The 19375-nt window shown below is 37.0% G+C and overlaps 1 protein-coding gene across 1 annotated transcript in view; it reads left to right on the forward strand.

The window, feature by feature from the left end:
* The window catches only part of SLC2A13 (solute carrier family 2 member 13), a 430471-nt gene that overhangs the window by 403933 nt on the left and 7163 nt on the right, over positions 1-19375 (forward strand). Inside the window, exons 8-9 of the mRNA XM_030835390.2 lie at positions 15316-15437; positions 15555-15707. Of these exons, the coding sequence (XP_030691250.1) occupies positions 15316-15437; positions 15555-15707 (275 nt within the window). The remainder of the gene's footprint in view (positions 1-15315; positions 15438-15554; positions 15708-19375) is intronic.

Here is a 19375-nt window from a genome sequence, read left to right on the forward strand (position 1 = left end):
TATCATCAATAAACTTGGTGAATTCTCCCTTTTATATTTTTAGACAAAGAAGAAATATGAGCTAAGTCTCTCAACTCTTTCCATTCACTTTGCATCATGATTCATCTATTTATTCAGAGGCCACCTTCTCTTGTCTCTTACCCTTGCTATTTATTCATTTTCATCCTAAAATTTATCATAATGGTCTGAAAGACAATGCTTACATTACTGTATAGAAATACCAATAAGTTCATTCATGATTGAATGAAGGGAAAACTTGTTTCAATAAGAACAAAAGAGAAAGCTAAGGAAGTATAACAATTTATTAAAAGATTAATACAAAGCTTGTGACTGGCATAAACAAATAAAATGAGCTGAAGGAAAAAATAATGTCCTAGGAATCCAGATGATGTTACTTCCTTCTCCTTTAAGAAGCACATCATATCCACAAGGGAGTATTGTAATGTATAGAACTTTATAGAAGGAAAAAATATTCTTTTTTGTCTTTGGACCCCAGGCCTGCTGAATACATGCATTTTATTAATAGCAAGAATAATTACTGTTATTTTCATAATAATAATTTCATTACATGCTAAGCATTTTTAAAGAAAGGTAGCAAGCCTCAGGTAGGTTAAATAACTTGCTTAATGTCATTGGTGGAAGCTAGCTAGTGAGTAGTAGAGCTAGAATTCAAACCCTGGTCTGCTCTATTGCAAAGTTTGTTCTGTTAACCTCTGTATAAAACTGGCCACATACCCAAATCCATCTTCATTTCCTCTGTAGCTTTTAACCAGATTGAGTCATTCCTGGTCTATGGATCAGAGGTTTATCTTAACATCTAGGTTGATTACATTATTTTACTACATTACAGGGCCCTAATTTTAACTTTTTTAAAAGAAAACACATTTACAGGAAATTTAATTGTAGCTATGATTTGACTCATAAAAATATTCCTGCTGTTATAGGTACTAAGCCAACCAAGAACAAAGACAAGTGGGACAAAAAGGAGCTCAAAGTAGCCCATTTACTGCAATCTTAAATTTAAATCACACTCACTTTCCAGGGAGAATAGACTTTTACCTGTTATAGGAGAGAGAGGCCCTTGAGCTATCTCCCACACTCCACACTCCACATAGGGTAGAGATAGTGCAAAAATGATCCACTCACCAGGGTTGAGCCCATATTTAACATTCTTTGTCTGAAGTTTACCCAACTCCTAAATTTTGTGACACTGGGTTTTCTATGTTTAGGGCAGCCAGACTGATCTAACCATCCCTGAGGACCCACCTCGGAATTTTGTGTTCTCTCTGTATATACCAGTATCTGCTGAGAATGTACTTCAGATGCTTTGGGACCTCCTTTCCCTTAAGTGAAGGAACTTTGAGACATATTACTAGCTCCAAGGGTCCTTCTGGGAAAACTTCTCCCAAGGTAAATTCAAGGTTTTCTCAACAGAAGACTACCTTTTACTTTGTAATAAAAGCATAGCAAGCCTTCCTTAAGTTTGAGTATATGCTTTTCACCCTAAAATTTGTCTGTATCTGCTAAGACCTTGGCCTTATTTCTAGGCATAATTCCATGACCATGGTTACCCTAACCCCACAGAGTACAAGTTTATCTAGGATCCAAGATAGAACCCAAACATTGAGTAATTCCCAGTTCACATGTTCATGCAACACCCATAATCTCAGATTGTCCATTGCTTATTCACTTGCCCAGAATAGTCCTCATTACCAGGCATTAGAGATGATCGCCTAAACAACCCTACAAATACAGGCAAATGTGCCTAAGTCCCCTCCTTCAAGATACGTCAGAGTCCTACCCAAGCCCACCCTCCACTTTTGTCCATTGCTACCATACCCTTTTCTCTCTCTGTAAGGAAAAATACCACAGATTTCCACAAATATTTCTTTTATGGTATGTGTGTGTGTATTGGGAAATATAAAAACTCCCATCTCACTTCACCTGACAATTTCTTTTTGGCTGTGTATCTAATAATTTCAGTTGGCACTTAGCTTGTAGTAAATGATTGTTGAATGATAGAATGATTTAATATTTAATTTCATCTATTCTAATGCTTATTCTCATGCCTAGAACACACAGACATTTATTTGTTGAAATGATAAATTAATCAAATGAGTAATTACTTGGAGTTAAAATTTATGTAGCTTTAAATACCTGCTATAGATTATCAAAATATATGAAAATTCACACAAAGAATAAAAGATACATTACATTGCTAATCTATTCTATCCTTAACATAAAATTGCTTTGGAAATAAAGTAATTCATTTAACAAATATTTAATGAGCCCCAACTGTGAACCTGCCTCTGGGCTGGGGTTGGAGGCACAGGGGTGATTGATGGTAGTGAAGTGGAGGAGGTGCCAGTTAAGGCTGGTGCAGGGGCCTCCCCCAGCGTGAAGCCACAGCTGTTTTTAGGAGGATGAGTGTGATGGTGAGTATGACACAGTTTGCTTTGCTCCAGTGCCAGGAACAGATCAGAAGGAAGGATGTGGATTTCAATGGACCTGTTTAGCTGTATTCACCGAAATGGTAGAAAAACCATCCTTTGCTTAGAACAATTGAGATGCATCTTTTCTGTTTTATAGTTCTGTTTCATTGCTGATAAAAGGTATTTCAGAAGTTTCTATTACAAATCAGGAAGTGAGAAAACAGGCAATTGCAGTTATAATGCTTAATTTGTTAAGCTATTACATTTTCACTTTAGCAGTAATTTGAGATAAAATAATGTGAAACTGTCTTATGGTTTTATTATATTGACTTTCCATCTCATTATTTACAAAATTTTTATGTCAACTAATGGCACTATTTCTTTTAAAGTAATTGCTGAGACATTCCATATGTATTTTCATCATCCTCCAAGAAACTTCTGGGAAAACTTTTTAAATTCCTTATAACTGTATCAGATAAAGTCATTAGGTAGCTTTGTGTTTTAGAATATGTATTATTTAAAGACTGCTATACTGCCATCTTATAGTATTAGAATGACTGTTTTCCTTGTCATACATTTGTAGTGTTGTCCTCAAATGAGTTAGCCAGTTATTGAGATTGTTATATATTTTAGTGTCCAGCTTATATAAGCATTCTTTTTGTTCTAATTATTGTTTTGTGCTTTGAAGAAAAAATGGATGCTGAGTCAAAAGAGAATGTACAAGACACAGAGGCCCAGGTTTGTCATGATGCTGCTTATTTTAATTCCTAATGCTCTTTAGGACGCATTTTATTCTACTCATTTTAGATAGAGGTTTAAATGACTGCCTTTACTCCCGACATTAAGGAAGAACACTGACTTAGGGGAGATTTCAAGTAGAGTTTTCATCTCAATTCTTTTTCCATTTAAACTCCACAAAAAGTAAAGTACCCCGAGAGAGAGGTTTTCGTATATACGTTAACTGGTGGCATGATTATGTTGAAGGTGAAGGAAACAGAGAACACTGAATTTCAAATGTTTGTTACCTCTGTTGTGTAATCTTGGGAAGAATCACTGTATTTTAAAAAGGCTTGTAGCATATGCAAAATGGGAAGAATGGTGCTATTGCTTTGGATTATTATGAGAATTAAATGAGTTAATGTATATTAAGGTGTATTGTATAGTGTAATACTTTATACAAATATTAGTCAGTTTCATCAAGTGAAGATATACAGTTATTCAAGGACATTTCTGTTGGGAGCACAATTTTAATAAAGAAGCCATAGAACTCACACTTGATGGAAGGCAGCTGTAGCATGGATTGAAAAGAATCCAAGAACAAATTACACCATTGTTTGTATCAAGATAGCCTACAGCAATATCAGCTACATTCATTCCCATGCACCTGCAAATAAAAACAAGTGAGGGATCCTGTGCAAGCATTCTTGCAGTGGAAAGAAAATTAGATCAAAGTCTTGGTATGGTTTGAAATGATACAGATGGATTTTGCAATGCCTATGGTATGGAAGCATGTACTACCACAGGCAATAACTCTTTTAAGTAAGTAGCAATAACCTTCTTAGAATTTAAAAAATTTTAATGACAAATATATCTGTCTTCTCTAATGCTTACAATATAATTGTAAAATAGTATTGTAATTTAATTGCTGAAATTAAATTACAATATAAGAAATTAGTGTCAGATGATCAAAGACCAGCTTAATGGGAACTGATTAAATTATTTTTATTGTTTTATTTAACAAACATTAATTGAGCGTTGCTTATGTGTAAAGTGTTGTACTAAGTACTGGCCTGTGAAGCCCGGGGAAGGAAGAAGGAAGATAGAGGTGCTGTGTCCTCACTGGAGAAAGGTCCCCAAGTAAAACAGGGGCAGTAAAAGAAGTCAGGTAGGAGGGAGAACCCTTCAGTGTGGAAAAACCTCAAGTCTCTGATTGAAACTTGAGAGGGGTGGTATAACTCCCCATTCTGAGATCCTTGTCACAGCACAATCACGAGGACCAATCCTAACCCTTTATATATATATATAATATATAAATTGTATTACTAATTTTACTTGCTTTAGTATTTTTTATTTGAAAATTTGTTTTTAATTATTAAAAGATTATTAAATTGTTATTAAATTATTAAATCAGTAGTAACCAGTAGAATAACTCTATTGAACACATTAAGCCTTTTCTTCATTCATTTATTTGATGAATGTATACATTGTGCCACGTAATGAACATCATTTAAGATATCACAGCAAGTGGCTGTCAGCTTATATACTGATGACTGGAGAAGTGTGCTTTCAGCAAACCCCATTTAGTATCATTCCTCCCATTTCTCACTGTTCTAGAGCCCATAACACACAAATGCACTTTTTCTCTGTGTTTGTTGCTGTTATTTCCATTACACTGTTTCCCTACCTCCACTCCATTGGTTCAGTCTCTTCTTTCCACCCAGTACTTCAGAATTCTTCATGATTGCCTCACGATGGCAAGAAATAAAAGAAAGAGGGAAGGAAAGGAAAGGAAGAGAGCCTGAAGTAGAAAGTAAAAGAAAAAAAAAAAATAAGGTTGATTTTCTTGACTGATAAAGAAGCAGATTCTGAATATGATTCCCAAAGGAATTCTAGAAAATGTGAGCAATATAATACAGCATAATTGGAATAAGTGTAGCACCTCTCACAGTGACTACGTGGGGAAATGTTGTGATTTTTTTTTTTTTTTTTTTTTTTGCGGTACGTGGGCCTCTCACTGTTGTGGCCTCTCCCGTTGCAGAGCACAGGCTCCGGACGTGCAGGCACGAACCCCTGTCCCCTGCATCGGCAGGCGGACTCTCAACCACTGTGCCACCAGGGAAGCCCATGTTGTGATGTTTGAAAAAACCTTGTTGCAGGAATGGATCTGTATGGCCATTGCGATACACTCTGTACACTCTTTTGAGGACCTGTGGAATTTTATAGATTTAGAATCAGGATCAGTACTCTATTATAGAACTTAGCCTTTATCTTGTTAGAACTTCTCATGTTGAGAGGAACAGAGACACACTTGATTTCCTCAGTTAATGGAAGTTTTATGGTAAAATTGCATAGAAAAGTAAGGGGGGTAATGAGAAAGAAAAAAGTCTCAACTTCTACCCAGCCCTGCTTCATGGATATCTAGAATACTAATCATCAGACTGGTAGCTGTCTGCTCTTGGCCTGTCTCTTCTGCACGTCCCCCATGGCTATCAGCTACATGACCCTTCTTATGACCTCTGCCTATTCTCTCTCTGAGTCTTTCCACTTCTGTATTGCTCTATCCTCTTCAGACATTTCGTATTCTGACTTACTGAGAGAGAATATAAATCGTTTCTCAACATTCTCTGGTATAAAGCATCCACCCTATGCCAAGGCTATTGACAGCCTTGGTGTCAAACATAGTTAGAGCTAGGCAGGCAGTTTGTGGGACAGAACATTACCATTTGCACATGGCAGACCCCCAAGATGTGGATAGAGGCAGGCCCTGTGAGACTCCTGAGAAGGGAAGCAGTATAGTGATGACTATGGCATATAAATATGCAAACCAAAGCTTTTGAACCCTTTTGGGTAACAGCGTGATGGAGAAGGTATGTAATTCAAAGGCAAGATTTCCCTTCCTTTCAGTGCCAGTCAAAGCAGAAGAATAGCTAATAACTTTAATGTCTGCCTTTACTATGGGAAAAATTTTAGAGTGAAAAAAATGGAAGAAGAATCCCAGGATTAGTTGTCTATGAGTCACTAAAGGTTTTCCCACCTTGTCAGAGCGACACTGTCACAACTATAAATTCAAAAGTGAAAACAATCATCATCTTAATAGATTTACTTTCCCCCCAATTTTCCACGTTTCCATTTACTCTTACCCATATAACCTATATCCTAGATAATACTTTGAGTTTGATATCCCCTATACTGCCAACTTCATGGCATTTTCCATGTTCCCAGGTAATCTTTACAAAGTAGACCACGACCAGGCTGGCTGTAGGTGTGATGATGCAGTAAGAAAAAGAACGAAGTATTTTCTTATTAAGCAATACAGTGGAAAATTTTCCTTACACAGAAATGGGGTTGAACCCTGAATGCTAATATGAGCTCTCTCCAAGGCAGAGTTCAGGGCTCCTCTGACTTGGCAGATTCTTTACTCTACACTGAGCACAGAACTTCAGAGACAAGTCTGGGAGGGGCCAGAAAGGCAACAGGGGACCATGTCCTCTTACTTGGGTCCTTAATTGTGCATCCATTGTACTGTTTGTTTGCCAGTTTGATACCAAAATGAAAGTAACTGAAGTTAAATCTAAGACATTTTGACCAATCTTCAAACCCAGACCATCCTTTGTGGCTTGGCCCAGCTTACTTTATAATTATTATTTTAATGGCTTCTTTATTCTATTCAGTTATGGTACCTTAATGGACTTAACTACCCTCCATTGTAGTATATCTGCAATTTTTCTAATTATTTAACTATGTTATGCTTGTGATAAATAAAAGTACAGTGAAAGTATATCAGCATATAATATTTTTCCATATAGATCATTTTCTAAGGATAAATTTTAGGAACGAAACTTTGGGCCAGGAATATTTGGGTGTGAATATTCTTACATAAAACTGCCAGATTTCATCCCAAGAGGAAGTTATACTAACTTAAATTCTTACCAGAATTAGAGATATACCAATACCACTGTATCTTCATCAGCTTTAAGTATTATCATTATTTTCATTTGCTTGCCCACTCATATTCTGTCCATCTTTTTCACATATTTAGGACGTATAAGCTAGCCAACATACTGGTAAATGGTTTATATACAGTGATTTATATATAAATAAAACTTTATTAATTCTTTATTATTCAATAAAAATGGCTTTTAGTTCCAAACTTCTAGTGCTTTTGAAATTTACCGATGTCCATGTTTAATCATCTCAATAATTCTAAAGGTTTTATTTTTACCAGAAAATAATAGTAATTAACAAAAGATAAGAGGTGATTTTTTTCTCAACTTGCCTTTATGTGACAGTCCTCTGCAGGAAAAACGTAAAACATGAAAACAGGGGAAAAGGTTTGACAATAGAAAATTATCCAAGGCCAAGATGTTCATCATGGTCTGCATACTGCAAGCTCGGGAGCCATACTTTCCTAAAATTATTCAACTACAGATACGTTAGAGTTTAAATGCTATGTTGCAGTTCAACTTATGCTTGACATAAGTTTATTGTCATAATTGACATAATTATGACATAATTATGTCATAATTATGACATAATCATGTTAGTTTATTATACAGGAATTATACTAGTGAACAGAAATTACACTGTCTGAGTAGTAATGATTCAGGTTTGTAAGAGTAACTTTTTCTGGTCGCTTTGCTGATTTGAAATTTCTCATGGCTAGGGTTATTTCTAAATTTATATCATCCTAGTCCTCTGATTGATTGGTGTTGTGTTTCTTTATTTCTCCTCAGACAAAAGTGAAGCTGTCCTTTCCTGGGGAGATACTCTATCCTTTTTCTAGGTACCTCTCTACCACCAGCATCAGACTATAAATGTGTAATCAGATCATAAATTCCTATGGATAAAGAACTATTAAATTTAACCCTTAGCAGTATCCATTGTGTTTTGAGGTGATAGCTTAATGATCTTGTTCAAAGAAACCACAGTCCTGCATCAGGAATTGGAGATGAAATCATGCTTCACTCACACTTCTACGTAATGAATTGATGAGTAAAGCATGTGCAGTAAACCCAGTAGAAGAATGGTAGATGTGTCACACAAATCATAGTAAGCTGTCCCTTCCCTTCTCCAAAACCCCAGGTCTTTTATAAACTCTTTTGGGAAGGTGGCAAAGTTCTGTAGGTTTCTCAATGATTAGGATTGGATAGATAAAATTAGAAGTTTTGTGCTATAAATACAAGTTGTATTTTCACCCATCCCCCATACATGAACCTGAAGCACTTAAATAATTTCATCATAGTAAATAAAGGAACAAAACAAAAAGCATATCCTCTCTAGGAAGCAAATAATAAGTTCCTTATGGTTAATTGTGGCAAGAGCAATTGCACCACTTAGTTCCTTTGGTTATTTATTTGGTTCAAAACTCTTTAGAGATCTGATGGAAAAGTAACACCAAAAAATAGGCAGAAATAGCTCTACGTATGAACTGATTTTGGGGTGGGTGTTGAGTAGGCAAGGGAGGATTGTTCTACCTTCAAAGAAGGCTGTTAATTTCTAGATGCATTATTAAGGGAAGCACTGTGGGCTCCATGGCTGGAACAGGGAACTAATCATTTTTTTGGTCTACATATCAGGTGTTAGTCTAGTCTGCTAGTAAAAAGTAGTTCTCTCACTCTGCCAAAATGAGACCTATTTTGCCTGCTTGCATATGATTCTTCTGCTTTGTCCACTGCAGCACTATCTGCACCGCTGCCATTATTGTAATTATTTTCTGGTTTTGCTCTAGGATGTGCTCTAGTATGACTTTTTCTTATCCCAACCCACACACTGATGTCAGAGTATTTTTGTTCTTTCCCCAGAGCATTGTGTTCTTCCACCAGCAGTCACTGAGCCAGGAAGACATTAGGGTATTTTGCAATAGCACTTGGAATATACATTTTTTATTTTTTAGTTGGAATTCCTAGCGTTTATATTTTGAAGGTCATGTATGATGTCACATTCTTAGTCAATAGCTATCTACGTATTGCTGGGTATGTAACTCTGCCAGGTCCATGCCTGCAGTGCTTTCCTAAAATCAGCATGAGGATGAAGAGGAGTTAGCCTTTTATGCATATAAATATGTGTGTCCAGATGGTTAAAAGCTACATCACAGCAAGCACAGAGTCTACCAGAAAATATCCTGCTTTCCATTGTTCCAGCAAGCGATCATGCAAGGAACTTTGATAATAATCAGTGTAAATAGTAAATAGAATTTTTCAGTGACTTTTAGTGATTTGATTATTTGCAAGCATTTCCCTCCACAGCAGCCTGTCTCTTCCCTTTCTTCCCCCTCCATCCCTTTCTCCCATCATTCCCCTCCCCTCTCCCACTTTCTATCCTATTTTCTCATTTTAAGATGTCCACAACCCAAAAGACTATTTGACTAGTGGGAAGTGAAGGTGGAGGATTATTGATCAGGGGATTTCTAATGCTGTTTAATGCAGCATTAAACAAATGTATGCTTCATTCATCATTCAATGAGCATATTTCTCTATACAGAGTACTATTATGGACTAGAGGTTGAGATTTTTAGAAGGGAGACACAAAAATGACTATTCTTTGGCAAACACCTAGATAACTTGCTTTCTTTGTGCTGAGCAATTAATCTTTGTAACAAGTCTATTATTAGGGACTCTCATTTTACGGATTAGAAAACCAAGGTACAAAGAGGTTAAGTACCTTGCCCAAAGTTAAACAGTGGATAAGTGGCAGAACTGAGATTCAAAACCATGCAGCCTGACTCTAGACCCTGTGTCCTTAACCTTTGTGCTATGCTGCCTGGGATGAGAGCTCAGGACAGTAGAAGAGGGAGTATATTCAGAGAGCATAATACAGAGCACTATGTGATAACAATACAGATGAGGAAAATGAAAAGGCTTGAGAGGAGGGAGAGAATATTTCAGACAAGTGAATGGGTGGCATCTGTACTAGCCTTGAGGGCTGAGGTAGATTTTGATAGTGGAGATCAGGAGTGAGAATTTGCTTTCAGTTAGAGGAAATGGCATGAGTAGAAGATGCTGGGTCTGGAAGGTAGGTTCAGAAAATAAGTAGTCTAGTTTAGTTGGAGAAAGAGATTGTATACAACAGTACCGGATAAGGTAGGCTACAGCCAAATTTTGCAGGCCCCGTTTCATAGGCATTTGGAATAAGGAGGATGAGGGCTTTTGAGCAATGAGGTGGCAAGAACAATGCTCTAAAGAGCTCAACTTGATGGGGTAGTAGTTTGAAGAAAGCAATGCTAGAAGCAGGAAAAATAATTCAGAAACTGTATTTGTTTTCTATTGCTGCATAACAATGTTACCACAAACTTAGCAGCTTAAAACAACCAACATTTATGATATCAGTTTCTGTGGGTCAGGAGTCTAGGAACAGCTTAGGTATGTCCTCTGCTTAGGGTCTCACAAGGCTACAATCAAAGTGTTGACTGGGGCTGTGATTTCATCTGAGGCTCAACTAGGAAAGGATTAGCTTTTGTTAGCAGAATTCAGTAACTTTTGTATCAAGGACTCAGTTTCTTGCTAGCTGTCACAAAGGCTACCCTCAGCTCCTAAAGACTTCTCTCAGTTCTTGCCATGAGCATTCCAACACTGGCATTCCGTAACGTGGCAGCTTGCTTTTTGAAAGCCAGCAAGGGAGTGAGAGACTTCAGCTAAATAGCACTGTAATTTTAATCACATGTGTCCTGTCACTTTTGCCACATTCTGTTGGTTTGTAACCAACAAGTCAAAGGTCACCCCCACACTTAAGGGGAGAGGATAATCCAAGAGTGTGAACATCAGGAAACATGGGTCATAGAGTGTCTACTCTAGAGTCTGCCACAGACAGATACAGTTGGTGAAACAAACCCTCAAGAGTCTGAATTAGGGTGGTATGAATGCACATAGAGAGGAAGAGTTAGATTCAAGAAATTACGTCTAGGAAATATAACTATGATTTCTTTTGAAATTCTTTGCATACATTAACTCATATATGCCTCAAAATATCTCTTTGACGTAGGTGCCAGGAAAATCCTTATTTCACAGGTGAGGATACAGGCTTTTAAAAGTTAAGTGCCTAGATCACATACATATGAGCTTCAAATCTGGGTGTCCTAACCTAGATTTGAAAGTAGGATGGCAGTCCCAGAGCTCATAGTCGTGGCCACCCTTCTTTACTTGGACCTAAAAGTATAGAGAATTTAAAGAGAGATGGATAAGAAGATATTGAAGATAACTCCAAGATTTCAACTCCATTTCAACTAAGAGAAACGTCGTGAGAAGCACTATTAAAGTAACTATTTATTGTGCATACACTACATGCCAGGCAGTGTGCTAAGCACTCAGTACGCATAATCACATTTAATGTTGCCAACAGCCTATGAAAATAGTCCTTTCCCCTATTTTACAGATCAGAAAACAGAACTGTGCCTGTGCCCACTAAACCATCATTTCCATAAGTGCAAAGGGTTATTTTGTTCATAGCTCTATCTCTAATGTCTGACCATAAAAAAGTGTTCATTATATAAATTTTTGAATGAGTGAGCTTATAAGTGGTAGAGTCATGAGTTGAACTCAGAACAGCCTCACTCTGCCTCCTGGAGTAGACAATGCGTTCCATTGTAGCCATAGCAGGAAATCTAGATATGGATATTCAGCAGATATATAAATTCTATTAAATGGAGCTTGAGGAAAAGGTCAAGGCAGGGAGCATCCATGTGGAGATCAAAAGTCCCTAAAATTAGATGAGATGATTAAGGGAGAGGGTATAAGCTCCAAACCAGAACCTTAGAGAACACCTATGTTTAGAGGCTGAGGGGAGGAAGAGGCATTTTAAAAAGCAATGAAGACATATGTATCAGAGAATTGAGATGGATATATAGATATGAAAGCAAAGGAGAAAGAGAAGGAAGGATTTCAGCAGTATCAACCACCACAGGGTAATCAAAGAGCCTCAGAATTAAGGCAAGATAAGTGCATTTGGGGATTAGGAGGTCATCGATTCTGGGGTGAGCAGATTCGGAAAAAAACAGGGACTGAATAAGAATCAAGAAAGTGTCTGAGTAGGTGGGGAAATGGGCTTGTGTAGGAAAGAGTGCATAGTAAGGATATAGAGCTCACTAGTATAAACTCTTTGTAATTTCAGATGAGCTAGTAGTAGTAATATGAGAGGGATGAAAGATTTTAATAGGAGTAATTTTTTGTGTTGTAAACAGAAGGGTAGGCTCAAGTAGGAACAAACTAAAGATAGCATAAAGAGAATTGACTACTGATGGAACATGACCCCAGAGGAGACAGAAGGAGAATGAGATGTAGGCCCACTAATAGGAAGGGCAGACCTTAGAAAGGGACATGTTACCATTCTAGGTAGGAGAAGAATCTGAAATAAAATATAGAAAAGTAGAGGTCCAGTAGAGAAAAATTGAGCGTATTCAAATTGAAAGTCCTCAATTGTCTTAAAGATGGAGGCAAGTTCTTCACACCCAGAAAGAGAGGGAAAGAGTTCATAACTAGAGGATAGTAAGAAATATTTTAATTAATTGAGGCAGCAGTTGACAAAAAGTTTATTCAATGTCTACTCTGAAATAAGCAGAAAATTCAGTAGAGAAGACAATAATGGATAAAAATAAGCATAATTAGGAACCCAACTGAGAAGAAATAGCATGAACTTTTAATAGAATTCAGCAGCATGGTTTCATAATTTTGCCCAGCTTCTGAAAAGCTGTTATTAAAGGAAGTTAATGGTCCCGCAGAGGGTTGGGAACTGAAACTGTGAGAATGACAGGCAAGCATGGAGGAATGAAAGATGGATTCTAGAGGTCAGCGAAGACAGTATTGGCATCATGGTCTAAGCAGTGATGTGAATGAATACTGAGAGAAGTGTAGAATCTAAAGATTGTAATTTGGGTGTGGAACAAGCTACCAGAAATGAAGAAATAAAGTGCTTGTAATCAGAAACGGAATGCTCTAAGTTTGAGAAGTAAAACAGTAAAATTTTGAAGTAAAATAGTCCCAAATCAAGCTAATTATAATGCCCTTTCCTCAGTTTCAGAGGTTAAATAAGGAACTATGAAGCCAAGGTATCAGACAGGCCAGAAGTAGACATAAATGAATGTGGCAGAGGATGAGAGGGATGGAGAAGATGACTGACCAGGCATCAAGTCAGATGGGGTGTTATGATGGAGGTCATAAACACAGCAATAAGGACAGGGCTTAGATGTCAAGGTTCAAAAATAGAGGTTGGTAGAGAGAAAACAATAGCGTAAAAAATGACAGTAAAGGATAAGAAACTTTTTCAGGCTGATCGTGTCTTCAGGTGCAATTCAAATTTCAATTAAGGTAAAGAATTGGAAGTTCAACTTGAGAATCAGTCTAGAACAATAGACTTTGCTTCCTAGTAGAACTAGGAAGCAAAGTCAGCAGGGAGTGACTGATAGAGAAGCAAGTACACACAGCAGGAAAGTAAAGGGTTAGTTTGAATAAGAAATAAGCATTGCTCCCTGCCCAGATTCCCCTATCACCCCTTTCCAGGTGACCCTTCTAATCCCTAAAATTACCTGTTAGGCATTATACCCCATTTAACAAATGAAAAAAGTCTGGTTCTGGAATTTGAATCTTGTCCTAACTGCAAAATCTAAAGCTTTCTACCACAACCTACTTACTCTCAGTGGTTTTAAACTGTTGCTGCAGCCTTCAAGGACTAACTGGAAATCATGTCTGACATACGAAATGGGTATGAAACGCATTTTTTTAGGTATATTTTACATATACGACATTATATTCGTTTCAGGTGTACAACACAATAATTCAATATTTGAATATATTGGGAAATCAACACAATAAGTCTAGTTAACATCCGTCACCACACATATTTACGTTTTTTTCTTATGATAACTTTTAAGATCTACTCTCTTATGCAATACAGTATTATTAACTATAGCTACCATGCCATATATTACATCCTCATGACTCATTTATTATATAACTGGAAATTTGTACCTTTTGACCCATTTTCACCTCACATTACCCCTCACCCCTGGCAACCACCAATCTGTTCTCTGTATCTATGAGCTCTTTTTTATTTTTGTTTTTTTTTAAGATTACACATATAAGTGAGATCATATGGTATTTGTCTTTCTTCTGATTTATTTCACTAAGCATAATGCCCTCAAGGTCCATCCATGTTGTCTCAAATGGCAAGATTTCCATCTTTTAATGGCTGAATACTATATATATGTATATACTATATATATACACCACATTTTGCTTTATCCATTCATTCATTGATGGATACTTAGGTTGTTTCCATGTCTCAGCTATTGAAAATAATGCTGCAGTGAACATGGGAGTGCAGATATTTTTTCAAGTTAGTGTTTTTGTTTACTTCTGATAAATACCCAGAAGTAGAATTGCTGGATCGTATGGTAGTTCTATTTTTAAGTTTTTGAAGAATCTCCACACTGTTTTCCATAGTGGCTGCACCAATTTACATTCACACCAACAATGCACGAGGGTTCCCTTCTCTCCTTATCCTCACCAACACTTTTTATTTCTTGTCTTTTTTTTTTTTTTTTTTTTTTTGCAGTACGCGGGCCTCTCACTGTTGTGGCCTCTCCCGTTGCGGAGCACAGGCTCCGGACGCGCAGGCTCAGCGGCCATGGCTCACGGGCCTAGCTGCTCCACGGCATGTGGGATCTTCCCGGACCGGTGCACGAACCCATGTCCCCTGCATTGGCAGGCGGACTCTCAACCACTGCGCCACCAGGGAAGCCCTATTTCTTGTCTTTTTGATGATAGTCATTCTAACAGATGTTAGACGATATCTCATTGTGGTTTTGATTTGCATTTACCTGATGAATAGTGATGTTGTGCACCTTTTCATGTACTTGTTGGCCATCTGTATGTCTTATTTCAAAAAGTGTCTATTCAGATCCTCTGCCCATTTTTCACTCAGATTGTTTTTTTGCTGTTGAGTTGAATGCACAATGTGTTGTTCTTGAATTATATTCAGCTCTAAAAAGTTTTATGTCAGCTTACATATCTAATCCTCCTATTTAAATCTTAAATTTTTTTTCAAGAGAAACATGTTGGATTCTTTTCCTTAATGAGATTAAGGAACTTCCAAATACCTTCTAGATGATCACACTGAATTTCTGCAACTATACCCTAAAACCCTAAGTTTATATTTATATTGCATTATTTTTCAGGTGTGAAAATGAAACCAAATTCAAAACAGAAGAAGTATTTTGGGCTTACAATTTCTGCCCTACTCCATACTCCTGGACTGCACTTCTGGGCCTTATTTTATATCTTGTTTTCTTCGCACCTGGTAAACAAAGGCTTTGTTGTTATTATTGTTATGTTAATTAAACTGTCTCTATTTAGAGGAGAAAAACGCTTTTAAATTACTTACTACATTTACTGAAATTCATTTTGTATTTCTCAGGAATGGGACCAATGCCTTGGACTGTGAATTCTGAAATATATCCCCTTTGGGCAAGAAGTACAGGAAATGCATGTTCATCTGGAATAAATTGGATTTTCAATGTTCTGGTTTCATTGACATTTTTACACACAGCAGAGTATCTTACATACTATGGTAAGAGAATATTTTTTCCAGCTATAGTTTCATTTTTATTTTCCTACTCTATTTTTAGATATGCTATCATTTGTGATTGAAAGATTAGATGGTTATATTTTTGCTATTATAAATTCTCTATATGGCTTTCTTATTCCCCACAGTCCTTGGCAATGTTTCTGGGAAAAGATAAGAGGAACTCTCCTTTCCTAAGCAGTATTGCTTATAGCCTTCACCCACCCGCCTACACTTCAGACCCAGACATCTCCCAGCTATCTCCCCAGTTGGAAATCTTCACAGCAAGGCCTTTAGTTTAATGAAAAAACATAAACAGAGAATGGTAGAAAACTGCAGGAGTCTAGGGCTAATGCTTGAAGATGTCTCATAACAGGGATGGAGTGGTATCCAAGAGTGGAAGTAGGGTTAAAGTAGCTCCCCCAAATGCTGTGCTATGAGTTATGCCTTCCGCTCTGTCGTCTGTGCTGTTCAGGCCAAAGCATTTCAGGATCCACTGAGGCCAGCGCTTACCACTGCCAAAACTATAAATGTGGCAGAAGTGTTCAAGTGAAAATGTGTGGAGACCGTACCTCGAAGAAAACAATCTTGAGAAGTGACTGAGTTAGGAAAAAACTTTGGGAAGCTACTTCAAGTTTATCTTTGCTAAAATGAAATGATTTTGGCTTTTTAGCAAGAGGATTTCTTCACTGTATGAGTTTATAGCTGTGATTGGATTCTAAATGATGAAATAGGAGGTTTTCATTCTAATCTTCTCATGAGCCTCTGTGATTGTATATTGAATGCCTATTGCTTAGTCCATTCTCTGATCCCCTCCCCTATCACCTCATCTCACCCCATCCCATGTTCTGGCTAATTATAATTCCTTTTTGTAAGAACAGGTTTATTTGTCAGCTCCCCTACCCCACCCCTCACTACTGGACCATAAATCCCTTGAGCTTAGGCCAGGATTATGCTTTGTTCACCATTATATTCCCAGTGCCCTCCAGGGCATCCTATTCACTTAATAAGCGCTCAGAAGTATTTGTCAAATGAATAATTACACGGATGAACTTTTAGATGAATGGTGAATATGAGGAAACATTATAAAAGTCTATTCCTCCTGTCTTCTGAACATGCTGAATTGATATTTGCTTTTATTTAAAACTATTTATCTAATGCTTTTTTTATCTTTATAAAACTCCTCTCTCTGCTGATCACCATTAGGGACATTTAGAAATATTTATTTTCTTGGAAAGGGAATGCGCTGGCATTTTAAACTGGATATATATTTAATATATTCAGCCTTATCCCATTTGGCAATTAAAATGTTTTACATAAATTTGTAAGCTTATCTTCCTAACAGCATAAATATGAACACAATATTTATCCATATTTTCTGATTCTTGAGAACACTTAAATATATGAAGACCTAAATATAGACTAATATCTTGAGAAAGCATTTTTTAATAGAAAGTCATAGACCAAATAATAAAAGTCTATGTGGTAAGACTTTTGATAGCAAAGCACCTCTTCCTTGAATAAATTCTGTCAGAAAAACATGAGGCAACAGAAGCAAAATTTAAATATGGCATAGCCAGGCTTCTTTCAGAAATATCTCCTTGGAAGGAGCTTTTTGCTTTGCATTAAGCCAAGCTTCTATCAGGTCAGCACACTGTCCATTAGGTCCTCACTAGTGGAACAGTATCTCAGCTCAGGTTAGATTTTCCCTATTTATTGCTCTATATTTTAATCTATAGGTTACTGATTTATGTAAGGTATATGTTTATATTCCTGATTTAACAAATATGCACCATAATGATGTATTTCTCTGGAAATATTCATGTCTTCTTTTACTTCCTTTCTTATTGTTTCATAAGACCTCAAGTTATTTTTGTTTTCCAACATCTTTATTGGAGTATAATTGCTCTACAATGGTGTGTTAGCTTCTGCTGTATAACAAAGTGAATCAGCCGTATGTATACACATATCCCCATATCCCCTCCCTCTCACGTCTCCCTCCCATTCTCCCTATCCCAACCCTGTAGGTGATCACAAAGCACCGAGCTGATCTCCCTGTGCTATGCAGCTGCTTCCCACCAGCCATCCATTCTACATTTGGTAGTGTATATATGTCCATGCCACTCTCTCACTTCGTCCCAGCTTACCCTTCCCCCTCCCCATGTCCTCAAGTCCATTCTCTATGTCTGCGTCTTTATTCCTGTCCTGCCCCTAGGTTCTTCAGAACCTTTTTTTTTTTTAGATTCCATATATATGTATTAGCATGCAGTATTTGTTTTTTTCTTTCTGACTTACTAAACTGTTTGACAGACTGTAGGTCCATCCACCTCACTACAAATAACTCAGTTTCGTTTCCTTTTATGGCTGAGTAATATTCCACTGTATATATGTGCCACATCTTCTTTATCCATTCATCTGTCGATGGACAGTTAGGTTGCTTCCATGTCCTGGCTATTGTAAATAGTGCTGCAATGCACATTGTGGTACATGATGTTTTTTGAATTATGGTTTTCTCAGGGTATATGCCCAGTAGTGGGATTGCTGGGTCGTGTGGTCATTCTATTTTTAGTTTTTTAAGGAACTTCCATACTGTTCTCCATAGTGGCTGTATCAATTTACATTCCCACCAACAGTACAGGAGGGTTCCCTTTTCTCCACACCCTCTCCAGCATTTATTCTTTGTAGACTTTTTGATGACGGCCATTCTGAAGACCTCAGGTTTTGATTCCTTCCTAAACTATACTGCCTAGAAAGGTCTGCCTTGGACCCCATTCAGTAATGTTTATTACTAAAAGTTATCATTAAAATGTCACCAGTATATCACTTTATTTATAACACATGTGACTAAATAGATCCCTTGATGAGCATTATTATTAAAGTTCCTGTGTTTAAGTACTGAAATTCAATCAAACACGGTCTTTAATTCCTCATTTTATATGATTCAATTAAATATTTGTTTTAATCTGAAACTTAATATAGGATTCTAATAAGATTTATTTCCTTTAGAATAAAGCTGAGGAATATCTGCATTCTTTAACAATCCTGACAGACTTGTTACATTTTTTTCATTTTCATTCCAAGGGGGCATAATTAAGAAAGTGAGTTACATAATTGTCTTGCCCATTACATGGAGCAGGTCACAGCCTCCCAGGCCTGCCTACACCTCGCCTCTGTGGCTTAACCACAGGTCTCACCAGTGAAGCCCATATACGCAATTTTGGCATTTGCCTTCTTTAGATTACTCAGATTTTTATAAAAGGAATAGAATTTCCTTAATTTGGCTTTGGGAATCTGGTTCACACACAAGAAACTTCATGGCCTTTAAGAATATTTGTAATCCATCTAATTGTTTTTGACTGTATGAATTTAGTGCTAACAGGTTTGATTTGTTACTTCTAATCATGCCACTGTACCTAAATTGTGAAAGATGATGACTATTTCTCAACATTATATTTTATAAAGCCAGACTATAGACTATATTTACTCTGTTAGACATTTTAGAGTTTAGCGTCCTGATTTGGTCTAAAATGTTTTACCCTCTGCACTTATTTTTTTTCTGTATTATCAACATGATTGCCATCCTTTCTTTGCCCCTCCCCACAGAAGATTCCGTTTCTCTTCTTATGTTCACAATTTTGCTTATCTGTATTCAGAACACAGGATTTCATCTCCTA

Source organism: Globicephala melas, chromosome 10, assembly GCF_963455315.2.
Source record: "Globicephala melas chromosome 10, mGloMel1.2, whole genome shotgun sequence".
Lineage (NCBI taxonomy): Eukaryota > Metazoa > Chordata > Mammalia > Artiodactyla > Delphinidae > Globicephala > Globicephala melas.